This window comes from Bemisia tabaci, chromosome 5 (assembly GCF_918797505.1).
Source record: "Bemisia tabaci chromosome 5, PGI_BMITA_v3".
Lineage (NCBI taxonomy): Eukaryota > Metazoa > Arthropoda > Insecta > Hemiptera > Aleyrodidae > Bemisia > Bemisia tabaci.
The window spans coordinates 29,215,958-29,230,225 of NC_092797.1; the positions used below are offsets into that span (position 1 = coordinate 29,215,958).

The following is a 14,268-nucleotide window of genomic DNA, read 5'->3' on the forward strand; positions in this document are numbered from 1 at the left end:
CAAATTGTATCCATCGAGTTGAAGGCGAACTTGGCCTCCAACTGCTGTTAACAGATATTTATAGATAATCGCAAAAGCGGAGCTAAATTTAATGAACACTCTTGCTGGTTAAAGATTTGAAGACTAAAAACTTTATGGATGGTTATAGTCGAAAAATTCGTGCTTCCAATTGAGACGTTGCAAAACTCAGATTATGTTTTCTTTTTTTAAAAAAAGAACAAAAACAGCAAACTTTTTTTCTCGAGTTAATTGTAAATTTATTTCCCTCCTTCAAAATAACGCTCAGAAAATTTCAATGACATGAACATTGGAGTCAATACCAAAGGTCGCGGTATTTTTAAGAAAGAATTGGATATCACTGGGTATTTTTGAGTGTTGCGATATAGATACGCATTTTTTGACTAATGTGAGCCATCGAAACAAATTGTTTCGAAATGTGGGTCATAAATTTAATTTGTCTCCTTCCTCTAAATTCTGACTTGTCGCACGAAGTGGCAGGAATTCTTCAGATGAGAACCTGTACTACTGAACACTTTTCACGACGAAAAGAATACCTAATTTCTTGATCATTGGGTATATGACCTCTTTTCTTGAATTAAATGTAACGTTAATTTTACAAGTCATTTCTTAGTAGCGATGACTACTAAAAATGAGAGGAGAGGAGAGAAAACGTAGTCAAGCTTGTTAGAAGTGATACTTTGAGGCGAAAAGAGGAAACACAAAATTCCAAATGATACTCATTTATTTCAAAATTCAGAAACATAACTGATACAGTTTACACGGTAGAAACGTATGACCTAATACCTACTTAGAACTTCGCAATATTTCAGGTGGAACATTATCTGTTATTTAATGAAACAGCAAGTGATGGGTAAATATAAATGAAGAATTGACAAAATAAATGGGCAAAGACAAACTGCAAGAATTAGGCCACGGGTAGATGAAGAATCAACTTGAAAATTAGATAGTTTTGACGAAATAAACATAAATAAATTAAAAAGACCGGTGACTAAAATATTTAATGAACTGAGCAAGGTTAACTGCACGGCTAATTAACGAACGCCGTTTTGAAATCGTTTACACGTTAGGAGACAATAGTTGACTCCTGAAATATAGAAAATGATAAAGGAAAAATGATAGAGGAGAAAAGCAATGAGATACAGTAAAGAAAGGTGCACTTACTGCACCTAGATATTTGAGTAAATAACATTAATATGGGAGTAAAAGAAATTAAAATTGCCTTCGAAGTTCTCAGAAAAGATGAGATAAAACTAAGTAAATTGGGTTGTGAATCACTTCACGTTCTAAGGTGTTTGACATCGGCTATAAATTTGGCAGAGCTTAGTTTAAGCACTGCTGCAATTAGCAAAGAAATGAGTTTAAACGTAATAATAAATACAAAATAAATAACACAAAAATCAAAACAAACAAAATGAATTTTAGAAATGAACTTAATATTGAGGTTCCTATGCTTGCTTCAGCCTTTACAACTAAAACTGATTTTTGTCATTCTAGAGAGAATGCAATCAGACTATCAGCTGCTGAGCGTGGTTAAAATCACTTTCTCTCATGATAGGCATAAAACAAAAGTTTTGGAAAACATTTCGTTTATTTTTCTGGCTGTTTGAACTTGGACAGAACCTAAAACCAAGCGGAAACATCTGAAAAAAAATTGGTAAATAAGTAAAATCTTATGAACTGGTAAAAATGCAGATATTTGTACTCAATGGTACTTTTTTAAACTTACTATGATTCTTAAAATTTTCTTAGTCGACTCGTCAAGACATAGGAATCAAAATAAATGTTCAAAGAAAGCACCTTCTCAAGTTAATTGAAAGGGAGGGGGACATATTAAACATTTGACTGCTTTGTGAGGAGTAAAGGAGGATACTGTTAGGTAATTTACAACAGTATTTCTGCAGTTCTTTCACTACTTCTAGAATATTATCACAGAAAAAAAAAGAAGTTTCTTTCAATGAAGAAAGCTAAATTGCTTAAATTAAACAAAGGATTAATGATAATTACAGTAATTTGAATTTTCAGATACTCTGAAAGTGAGGTCTGGTTTTTTTTCTCAGGAGAGCAATAATAATTATGATGGAAAAACATAGAAAAGTTTGTCAGAGAGTTCATGAGCAGAATGAGACCTACAAATACAATGACATTATCGAAAAGAATTGATTTGATTCAAGTTGCTTCGAAGCTAAGTCTCCACGATGTTGATCATTTGATGGTTCACAAACTGTTGATCATGTGTGCAATCCGTTCTCATAGAACCATTAATTCATATGGCTTAAGTCAAAACAGATAAAGTAATATATTAAGTACTTCGGGGTCGATCTTCATTTCAACTCTAAAATCGTGAGAAATTGCATTGCATTTGCTACTGGGAAACTGCATATCAAAGTTAATCAAAGAGTAAAAAGCATTATCATCAATTGAGTGATTGAGGAATAATTTTGATCTTACGGGATGGTATAATGGTCGATTTTTCCATCCGTTTTAAGTAAACGTAATTCAGGATGGAAGGAACATCCATTGTTATAATACTATGAGCGTAAGCAGGACACATCAGGGGAAATTATGTGAAAGTCAAAATTAGAAATCTGAGTCAGAGGAGTGAAATCAGAAAATTTTTTGGAATAGATAGGCTAACCAGACCAAACATACATCACTGCGGGAAACTTAGAAGAGTAAAACATAATGGTAGTATCTAATTCAATGGATTTGCTACCTTATACGTAAAAGCTTACGGCGCTAGAACCCGCTCTTATGCGAGGGGAGAGTAATTCAAAACTTAAAGGAAAAAAGCGTAGTTGTTAAAATTAAGAGAAATAGAAAATACTCCCAAGTAAAAATGAGCGTAATGAACAAACATAAATAACACTTGCATGACTAATTACGTGACAACAATGATTGTTATGATAAATTTATTGGGGGCAGTTAAGAGAGTCAAGAGATGTCTCGTGAGTAAGAAAGTAGATATGAGCAAACAATGGAATATCGAATTATTCAAGGTTTAGAGACTTCTTGCAATGATCGATCTTACCCTGTCAAAATGGAAACATGTTAACTGGTTTTGATATTTACTTTGTACAAATTTAGCACAGGTTTGGAACATACCGCTTTTGATTTTTTGAGATGATGCATAAATTTTACTGAAACTTGATTTTTGAAAAATGTTGAGCATAAAATGGTACGAAAAATTTAATTCTTGAAAATTTAAATTCTTTTATTGAGTAAATTAAGGGAGTGGCACTGTATCCTGAGATAGAGAAACTATTATTTGTAAAAAATAATTTGAAAATTTTCATTTTCGTTTTTCTTGCAGTAAGATGAATGAATTATGAAAAGGAGCAAATCATTAATTAACTAAACAAAAAGAAAAAAAACTGGAGACGAGTAATTACATGAAACATGAACATGTACGTTAACAATTCAAAAATATAAAATAACACTATTATTAAAAAGAAAAAAGTACTATAAGTAATACAAACAAATAATGACAAAGATTTAACACCTAGAACAAAAATAAAAATTTTCTATTCACATTAGTATGTGCAAACATAGTCTATTTACAAAATATGTACAGGAGAAAAGAAAAATATATATTTCCAGTAGATACAAACTAAACTTTAAATAAGCGTAAAATAGTTCCAAGACAAAAAAATACATTTGCTTTAAGATACGAAACTTCAAATGAGAAAAGTATAAGACAGTTACAAGAGGAATTGTTAAATAAAAATAAAAATAATAGTGAACAGAAAACTGCCAATAAGTTACTGAGGGCATGACATGATACGGGGTGTGTTGTTGAGTAGAGGGATAGGCGTAGAAATAAAAGAAGCAGAAGTATTTGATTATGAACAGAAATGTTGGGACAAGGCATCTCCGCCATTGTCATAAATTGCCTGAGGTGTGTAGCTGTTCTACCACAATTTCGAAAGAGTAACATTGTAAATATACATGGGGCTGCAGTTTTGAGAATAGTCAACAACGCAAGCATAAATGAGATTCAGATCTGAAATATAACAGTAAACGGACGGGATTTTAAAAAAAATAAAATAAAAAAAATAAAAGGGCACACTATTTAGCGACAAGAAAGAAAAGCGAGAAAACGACTGGCCTTACCTAAAAATGTTCAAGGACTTCGGCGTAATCTGTCAGCTTTTAAATTGTCATAATTAAGTAAAGTGGAGCGACAAGAATGATGCTGAAATAGTGTGTGGGTCGGGTCGGCTAAAATTGAAAAAATCAGGAGAAAAAAGACAGAAAAAGGGATGAAGTAAGGGGCAAAGAAGAAATTTAAAAGTGGTCGACTTTAAAATACCCTTTCACTGCAGAGAGGAAAATAGGAAGGTAGGTCAGAGAAGCTTTTACAAGAACTTCGGTACTGAAAATGAAAGAAAAAGAATCCTCTTGTTTGAACATTATCACACTGTCTTGAGAAATAAATTAACTCACGAATCTTAGTTTTAATTTCATCAAACTTAAATAACCATAATCCTAACTTTAAATTTCATGAGGTACTAAAAAAATTGATAAATGCAAGTTGAATCATACATAGACTGAACAATTAATGTTCCAGTTAAAAATTTACAATCAGTTCTTCGAAAACAAAGGAAGTAAAAAAATATGACAAAGATAAAGCAAAGAAAAATAGAGGTGATATACATAAATTTACAAACAGTTTTTAAAAAATAAATCACAACATTCTATTAATCTAACACTTTCAAAAAGAGCAGGGAAAATAAACCTAACTCAATAGCAAATCACAAGGAAGCAAGACTAATACTTCTTTTAAAATGAACTATGATTAGGAAAAATGAGAGAGGCAATGCGAGAATAGTTTCATTCAAAATCGTTATTTATGAACTGAGTAATCCATAATCGAACTAGGCGAAACACCGTATTGTAGAAATCCAGGATAAAAGGGAAGGAAAATTCAATTCCATCATAAATTGCAGAGTTACAAGGGTCTGAAACTGTCAAACGAAATAAAAATAATCCGAGGGGTAAAATAAGAGGTTAAATAGTATTGAAAAAAGAGAAAAAGCATTTAGAGTCTTATGGTAACATCATTTTACTCGGGCTTCGTTTCTAGAAAGGAGAGAGAAAATCGTATTAAGTACAAATACTTGTTTAAAACGATCAGAATAGACATGTTACGAGTAAATTTAGCAGTCCTCCATGAATAAATACAAATGAATAAATAAAGAAAAAAAAGTTTCAGGAGAGTGGAGAAAAGAACAAAAATGACAGTCTTTTGAAAAGACAACAAAATCAAGTTTAAGGGTAAAAAAATAGTTAAAAAGGCTAACAATAAAAACATTGTTGGTAAATTGAATGATTAAGCTATACTACACTACTACTTTATCTTACAAGAAATTATATCATCCTCAACACAATAATTGAACTTAACTTTACAAACAGTATTTCTCGTCATTTCTGCCGGCAGAAAGCATTTTGAGTTGGAATTTGAAAATGTTCCGACTGGCAGGAGATTAAATTATGAGACTGTACCTTGACTATCAACTCTATCTGTACTAAGCATCATCAATATTGTAAAGCTAGTTGTTAATTATTGATAGTATTCACAAAGAGAGGGGTTTTAAGGATGGATACTAACCAGGAGATGGCAAGGGGCTGAAATACTACATTTCAGGGGGTTTACTGCTTCCAACAACTGCATTCATTTATTCAGTAAGTAATAGAGAGTAGTGATGTACCTTCCTTTAGTACAACGATGTGCAGATTGCATTTCTGAGGCTACGCATACATGAGAAAGGATGAAAAATTTGACCTAGCAATATATTAGGAGAAGTAAACTAATTAAGAGCTAACAGAACTCAAAACTATAAAGTATGTTGCTAACGCTGATTTTCAGCCACTTGCATGGTCTCTCGATGACTAAATTCAATATTCACTGGGAACTAGGCTGCTACGCAGTACGCAACCGGTTACAAATTTAATTCTGCGTATAATCGTAAATAATCAAGTATGTATGTATATAAAAAAGAAAAATTTCTAATTGCATCAAACTCAAGACCACATCACGCATTCCGTCGACAGACGTCACGGGGACCGATTGGAACATAGGATTTCAGAGTCAATAGTGACCGTTGCATATCCTGCACCGAGTAAATTGATCAAGCGAAGAAGTTTGAGAGATCTCAGTCTTGCCTCAATTAATTTAGCACGTCTCTCATTTTCGCGCGTCTATCGACGGAATGCACGTTGCGCTCCGGGCGAAGACGCTCAGAAAAAAGATAAAAAATAAAATGGATGCTGAGCCGCAACCGGTGAAATTGGTAAAATTCGTTTGTGAAAACCTAGCCAGCGCTCGCAAAGCGCGGTCGGAATACAGCCTTCAGGAATGTTTCATTCGAGTATTCAACCTCGCCTCGCACCTAGCGGGCGGCCGCTAGGGACTTGCGGAGCATGGAGACGGCCGAGCGGAGGCCTTCCTGCTTCCTGCGGAGGGCGGCCAGCTCGGCGCTCATCTGCTGGCTGGACGTGCTGAGCTCCATGCAGAAGAGCGCCGCCTCGTTGAGGATCACCACCTTGGGCGAGCGCTTCTTGTGCTCGATCCGCGGGACGAGGCACCGCAGCTCCTCGAACGAGTTCCGCAGGTCGACCCGACGCTTCCTCTCCATCGAGTTGTGGAAGGACCGCCTGTCCGACGGGACCTCCCCTTCCGAGTCGGTGTAGCCGAAGCGGGACTTGGCCGGCGAGGACTTCTTCTTGGTGACTCGGGCGCGCTTTCGGTTCTGGGCGCGGCGGGCTTTCGGGTCTTCGGTGTAGTCGTCGTCGTAGGAGAAGCTTTTCCGTCGCTTCCGCTTGACGTAGCGCTGTGACTTCGTGAAGTAGGTGCTCGGTTCTTCCAACTCGTTGCTCGAGGATTCGTCTTCGTCCTCCTCGTCCTGGGTCGCGATCGCCATCGCTCTCGTCCGCGACGTGCCGCTCGGCCCGAAACAGTCCCGCGAAACGCTCGAGGAGCGTGAGGAAGAGCGGATGCTGCTCGTGTCTTGGAACGATACCACGTCGACTTCTTCTTCCTCTGAAACAGAACCAAAAATAACAACTAATCAGCAACTTGCAGTTCAATTCATGCATTAGGAAAACCTGAGACATATCTAGGCCTTCAAGAACACTTTTACTTTCGGGGTTTCATCACTTCTTCATTGGCTGCAGGGAGTTGCCGAACTGGTTCCAAGTGGCCGAATTGGTTTCCGTTCCCGAGAACTGTCTTGGTTCCCATTCCCAAGGACGGTCTTGGTTTCCATGTCCGAGGACGGTCTTGGTTCCCATTCCCAGGTTTTGGTTCATCCGGGAACCAGTTCAGACTAAGAGGGACGGCCACGGAAACCAATTCGGGTTCACACCGACAGCAACGGTCGTCTACCTTTCTTTTGACTCTTAACTACCTCTTGAGAAGATAGTTGCTTGGTTGCTCAACGAATGGCACGGCAAGTCATTTAATAGCCAACTAAGAGGAAGGATGTGGGTAAAAGTTGAGTATTAAGGTCCCGAGAGTACAAGCTTCCATTATGGCCACCCCGGTTGAGGCGATCAGCATGACAAACATGAAGACGATTCATTTTATCGGAGGGTTTGAAAGTCTTTGTGAAAATTTTTTCGATGGATAGCCCCCGGGCCTCACTTCGGCCCTACAGGAAACGCCTTCCTGGGAGCTGATAACAGAATCTGTTGTTGGATTTTTTCTCGGGTTGGCCCTACCATCACTGATGGTATGGTGCTAAACCTGATGGAGTCGATAATACAGCATTTGCAGAAGACACTACTTATATTCATATCAGACTTCCAAACGAGGAGTTTTCACAGTTTTATGATTATCTTGACAAGTAATCGGTGTAAAACACGATGATGAGACTGCGACATGCGCAATTGACCCATTAACATTGAGAGAGCGACGAGGCGCCGTATTATGTAAATTGCAGCATGACTGGAATCCGTTGGCATTAAGATATTTCGTTCGTCTAGAAGACCAAGACCACATCGCTCATGACTCGGCGTCGGCGGTCGGCGCGCTCTCGCTCCAACTAATCGCGGTGCGCGTCGATTCATGTGCCATTGTGCCGGTCATGGTCACGGCCATGGTCACACGAGTTCATCACTCGCACGACCAGTTCGCGGTTCGCGCTAGCGCTCGCGCGGTTCCGACCCGCGCCCGCGACTCGCGTTGCGTCGCAGTCCCCGCCGCCGCCGCGGCATTCTCGTCTTCTCGCGCCAACGCAAACACACCCTGCCCCCGGATTTCCAATCTTTCGTGTCCGCTCCGTGCATCGAGGTCGCATGACAAATAGTCGCGCCTATCGAAATTCGGGAAACAGGTCGAAAAATTAAAATTTCCGAACATTTTTTCAGGGCAGGGTGTCAGCTAAAACATGCTGGCCAAAAATCAGTACTTTTTCAGTACGATCCTGAGACATTTCGTACCTTCTTAACAGAAAAATTCAGTACTTTTCTAGTACCACCAATAGAGAAATTCGAAAAATTTCAAAAGTTTGAATTTCTCGCTTAAATTGCTACAAAAATGCCAAAAAAAGGAAAAAATTCTGGACCTCCTTGCGGAATTTCCGCACTTTTTCAGTACTTCCGGACCACCCTTGAAAAATCAGTACTATTTCTGGACTTTCCGGACTTGTGGGACACCCTGCAGGGGTAATAACGAGCGACATCCGAGCGATACCTCCGGTAGTCGTGGCACGATTTCTTTGCATCTATCTCTCCTCAGCTCCAACTCAGATGTTCAGTCGTGGAAGGGAGAAAAAATGCCAAAAAATGTACCAAGTCGTCAATGATCAGAAATTATAGGGCTCAATTTAAGATGTTAATTCTGTTCCGGTGATCGTACCAAGTGGAGAACGTTCGGTATAGGAAGTTATAGAAAGAATCACACCCGTTAATTAAGCACCCCATAAGCAGTTGGTATTGATTTTGAAAAAAAGGGGGGGATGTTCGATGGGTACATGTAGACTTGTACCCAAGGACTAACATCGCCACCTACAAAGGCTAAGTAACAGAAAATCAGAAATTATTTTAAAGAAAAAGAAATTAAAGTCCTTAGTATTTCTCCCTTTCCTGCGCGTTGAAATGAGTGTCACTTATGGCGAGTGATGATCCGTTGTGATCCTTGAGTCATGAGAATGGTCCTTTTTAAGGCCCAAAAATAAGTATGCGAATATTTAAATGCAGTACGCGTTCGCGGGAATACCCTAAAATCAGCCGGTTTAGGAACCAAACCAAGGATGCCATGCTTGAACACCTTGTAAAAACCGGCTAGATATTGTGATAGTGTACAGTGATGCACCTACCATAAGTTACTCTGGAGAAGGGACTTGGGGAAAATTTGAAGGGGGGGGGGGGGGGTATCGTGTATTACCATTAATCGTCGCCTACTTTGAACCGAGGAACTTGCGCGCCGAACTTCATGTGAACCGACGGGGGTATACCTAACAGTATCTTGAAAAAGGGTCGAACAATAATCATTTTGAAACACCCTGTAGGTACGAAGCTTTTGTTGGTTGTAGCTATGCAGGTCATTACTTAACAAGAGGTATTTCTTCGGCATGCGAACATCAGAACTAAACGATAAAGCCGCGAATTCCTGGCGAACGTGGACAAGGATTGGCGATGGACCATCAACATGTCCATGCTCTAATAGAAAACCTCGGACGGCAGTAAATCATAATCATTTAATTTGGCAGCCGTGCGCCGTCCAACGTTCGCGGCATTTTAATTTCAGAAATATTAAATCCACCGATCATCGTAATTAACACATCATAAACCACAGTCCGCGCTGCGTGCCGACTGGAACTCGGCGAGGTATTCCGCTGAGCGGCGACCAGCACTGTCGCGCTGAGGAAGAACGCCGTATGAACGTCCGAGAGTTGCCAAATTTCCCTTCTTCAATATTAATTTATGAGACAAACAATGCTTATTTCTACGAGAAATTGTCTGATACTTTCGATCACATTGCGAAGAAAATTCTCCCTGGAAAATTGCACGGAAAATTTTCACGGGTTTTCCTAAAAATTCGTACTTTATTAAAAGAAATTTGGCAACGCACGAAGGTTCATACGGTGTTCTTCCTCATCACGGCAGAGCAGTACCCGGTTGCATTCTGCTTGAGAAGCTGCACTTGTAGCCGTTGTCGACTCGAGTACGGAGTACGGTTCTGACAGCTCGGGATCAATGAACGATACGGCTTTTGCACGTGGCCGCATTTCATTCAGTTCCTTTTAATCCCCCTCTAATCTACTATGAAAGAGCATGAAGTGATTACTCTTGGAACGGGGGCGGGCTCGACTTTATTAAGTCCACACACGAGTAAATTCTATAAATTACTCGCGTGGAAAATGATGTTGTGTGCCACGCGGCGGCGACAAAGAGATTTCAAGATCGACTCAGTCTTTAATACCGGAGACCGAGTCTGGAGATCAAAGTTTTCCGCGAAAGTCAAGTGCCAGGACCGGAAAAAAGAAAGTTCCCGGTGACTCTTTAAAGTTTGAACGATCATGTAAGCGCGTTTTCCTTTCCAAGTTCCGCAAGAGCTGTATTAGAGCCGGGAATTCCGGAGAAGCTCCCACTTAAATCCCTAAAGATAGGCGGATGTCTAGAGTCCCTGAGACGTAACAGACAAGGTTAGAAATTCGAGCCGGGAATTCCAGAAAAGCTTCCACTTAAGCCCGAAAGAAAGGCGGATGTCTTAAGTCCCTGAAACGTAACAGACAAGGTTAGAAAACTCCGATTCATGTGATCCCCAGGACGTGAACGTAAGAGACAAGGTTAGAAAACTCCGATTTATGTGATCCCCAGGACGTGATAGTGTTTCAACCTTCAGATACAGTCCTCGAGCGAAATCTTCCGGAGATCGTAAAGGAGTCGGAACGAAGGTGTTCAAGCGCGGGAAAACGGGAGGAAAGGCGCGGGAACGCCTTGACGCAGAGTAGAAACCCGCAGGATGGCCGAGCGAGGGATGAAAGTGTAGCGGGGTGGGCGCAGTGCGGCGCATCCTGGAAATGTCAAGGGCGGGCGCGCGCCTCGCCAAGGTCGCGCAGGGCCCGCGCGGGGAGAACGGGCAACGACCGGGACAAGGTTACTACGCTACGCAATGCGCACGGGCAGCGGCGTACAGGGATCGATGAGACGAGACGGGCCCGGCGGAGGGGCGGCCGGGGCGGGAGGGGCGGGAGGGGGTGGGGTGGCGAGAGAGGGGCGCTGCTGTGGGGCGCGGCCGGCGGCGACGCCCGCGGAGACCACGTCACGGGGTTGCATCACTCGCGGCGGCCGGCGGATTAATAATCAATACCCGACCTTCTCAATACTCGGCCTATGGCCACGTGGACTTCATTCAGTCACTCCGTCGTCACACCCTCCGCAGCTTCCCGCTCGGGCAAATCCGCGTCCGGTGTCCATCCGGCGCCAGGTTCCTATTTCCGGAGAAGCACTTGCCTCTTCTGCAGACCTTGTTTAGTAAAGAACATGAAAAGTAGAGACATATACTTTCGATATGTTCAAAATCTACGAGTAAAACAGGGAGGTCACTTGATTCGGGGCCTATTTTGCTACAAAAACTGGAATGATGTGAGTGCGGAGCGGGTGCAGGGTGTCTACTGAAACAGGCTGGTCAAAAATGAGTACTTTTACAGTACTTTTTCAGTACATTCTCGAGAAATTCAGTACTTCCTCCGACAGAAAAATTCCGTACTTTTTTCGTACCTCCATTTGACGAAATTAGAAAAATTTCAAAAATTTGAAATTGCGACAAAAATGACAAAAAATTAACAAAAATTCCGGACCTTTATGCGGAATTTCCGCACTTTTTCACTACTTCCGGACCACCCCTAAAAAATTAGAACTATTTGCGGACTTTACAGGAATTCCAGACTTGTAGACACCCTGGGGTTCCACTTTTTTCGTGGTGTACTTCGCTCTCACATAGCAGATTTCACTTTTTACGAATACATCCCTCGAGCTTTTTGGGGGCAAAATAGGCCACGGAGTGTGTTGGGTGACAGTATACGGTATAATTGTGTTATTGCGACTGACAAGATTAATATTTTTTTTTAAAGTAGTTTTAAGATTTATTTTCCGATTAGGTGGGTCCAATTTCGAAGAACTGCAATTATAACCGAGATTTATCGAAATAATAAGCTTGCTCCGACAAAGTTCGATCATAATTTATAATTTATACGAAATGCCCGTTGAAATAAGCACTCATTCCTTGCTCATTTCCATCGATGCATCAATTCCTGCTGAGAGCGCAGCAGTGACATCTTGTTCTTTTTGAGGTGGCGGTTGTTCTGCCGCGCAATGGAAAAATGCCATGGGAGCTTCTGGACGTTGCCTAATCTTTTCTGATATAAGTCGAATTTTCTTGCGGGTTGACGCATGTTTTTCTTCGATTTTTTTCACAGAATTCAGTTCAAAATTCACTTCATAGTAGCAGGTTTCAAGGAAAAATATTCATGATTTTCTTAAAATAAACTTTATATCAGAAGAAATGTGACAACATATCGAGGTTCATACGGCGTTTTGCCTAAGCACGGCAAAGTTGAACGATTTTCTGACCAGACAGCGAGCCCGTTTCTGTCGCGGCGGAGTCTTAAGTCGGGCTGGATGGGTGCCAAGTCGCCCGGATTCTCATCGGCCGAAGGGGTGAACCTGAAATACCCCGCCCAACCCTCCGCGTAGGCCAATTTTCAGTGCGCTACTCTCACGTCAAGCGTTCACCTTTCCTGAAAATTCCGAAGCCGAAAACGGAATCCTGTCCACGACGTTGCCAAGTTTACAAATTAATATTTGTAACGACTCAAGATATTTTAGACGATAAGAGTCATTGGGTTGCGATGGCAAAATATTCCTCACAGCAACTCATCGGTCCAGACTTTACGCTAACCATGTTTGGTTCGAATCTTCCGTGCTTTCTGATTATTGTCATCATGAGTGTATTTTGCACTAACTAGAAATTCAAATTGTTAGAGAATGTTCGGGATGTGGACGTATAACAAGGGTAGCGCCTCGAATCTCGTGCACCAGTAATTCCCTGGAATGTATGACAGAATTCCAAAAAAAAATGAGAGAGGGAAAAGGGATTGTGAAGTCTTCCTGGAAAGGAAAAAGGCAAATTCACATTTGACCTCGCAATTTGGAGAACTAATAAAAAGGAAAAGTAGCATCACTGCTAGTTTAGATTGAGCTGTCGCTGAAATAACTTTTAATGGATTCTCAAAAAAAGTTAAAAAAACAAGTACACGAGCCGCACCTCTTTTTTTAAAACAAAAAAGAAAATTACGCAGAAGTATAAAGCTTCGGATATGGTAACGCTATCAGGAAGACAGGAATTCGTGTTAGACCTTTTCCGAATTTTCGGGAAAGTTAAAAGCTACACAAGGGAATAAGTGCACAAGTGATCGAGGGGAGGGGGATTCAATGGACACTTCTTACTCAAAAAACGATGAATTGTATGTAGAATTCAGCTAAAATTTTTGCACGGTCTGCCGGCCTCGTTTCCGCCGACGAAAAAAACTCGTTTGCCGGGTCATGGCATGAATGCCAAGTTGTTTCATTCGCCATTCTATTCTTTTCTCCCCTTCACTCAAACCCAACTTCCTCGCAAGTCTCAAGTTGAAGATGATTCGATGAGTGGGGGAAACGCTGAGAGGGATATCGAACATCTTCAGCTGAGATAGGTGATGATAACGCACTTTTTCCAACAAAGACACACCTAGCACATTTCTAGGAATCCTAAATTACTTCGAAAGAGACTCCATGAAAATCTCTCGCGAAAATTTAAAATAAAAATCGAAAGAAAACAACGACGCGCGATTCGGCCACTAGAAGTATGGTTTTCTATCTCATCGATAAAAAAACTTATGTCCATAGGGAAACTAATGGATATGCGTTATTTCTGAACTGAGACAGAAATCGTAGTTCCTAATTGCAAAATGTAGTCAAATTAACCTTATATCGCAGTAATATGAAAACCAATCATTCCCTCAAGCCAACTAAAGTTTTCACATTCGTTTTCCACTCCCGTGCTTTGCATGGGGCCATCGAAAATACAATTTGCTCCTACGAACGTGATTGACGTTTAGAGTCGAGCCAGCTCTGCAGATTCTGGAGCAACTCCTCCACCCACGTCTCTCTTCGCCTAGGCTCCAACAACTTTCGTCGTCAAGATGATGCAGCCTACACTTTCTTTCCGATTCTGCAGTGAATCGTCACGCATCGGTACAAATG

The 14,268-nt window shown here is 40.7% G+C and overlaps 1 protein-coding gene across 1 annotated transcript in view; it reads right to left on the reverse strand.

The window, feature by feature from the left end:
* Positions 1-724: 724 nt before the first annotated feature.
* The window catches only part of LOC109037871 (uncharacterized), a 29,813-nt gene continuing 16,269 nt past the window's right edge, over positions 725-14,268 (reverse strand). Inside the window, exon 3 of the mRNA XM_019052723.2 lies at positions 725-7,060. Coding sequence (XP_018908268.2) covers positions 6,411-7,060 — 650 coding nt within the window. The 3' untranslated portion in view covers positions 725-6,410. The remainder of the gene's footprint in view (positions 7,061-14,268) is intronic.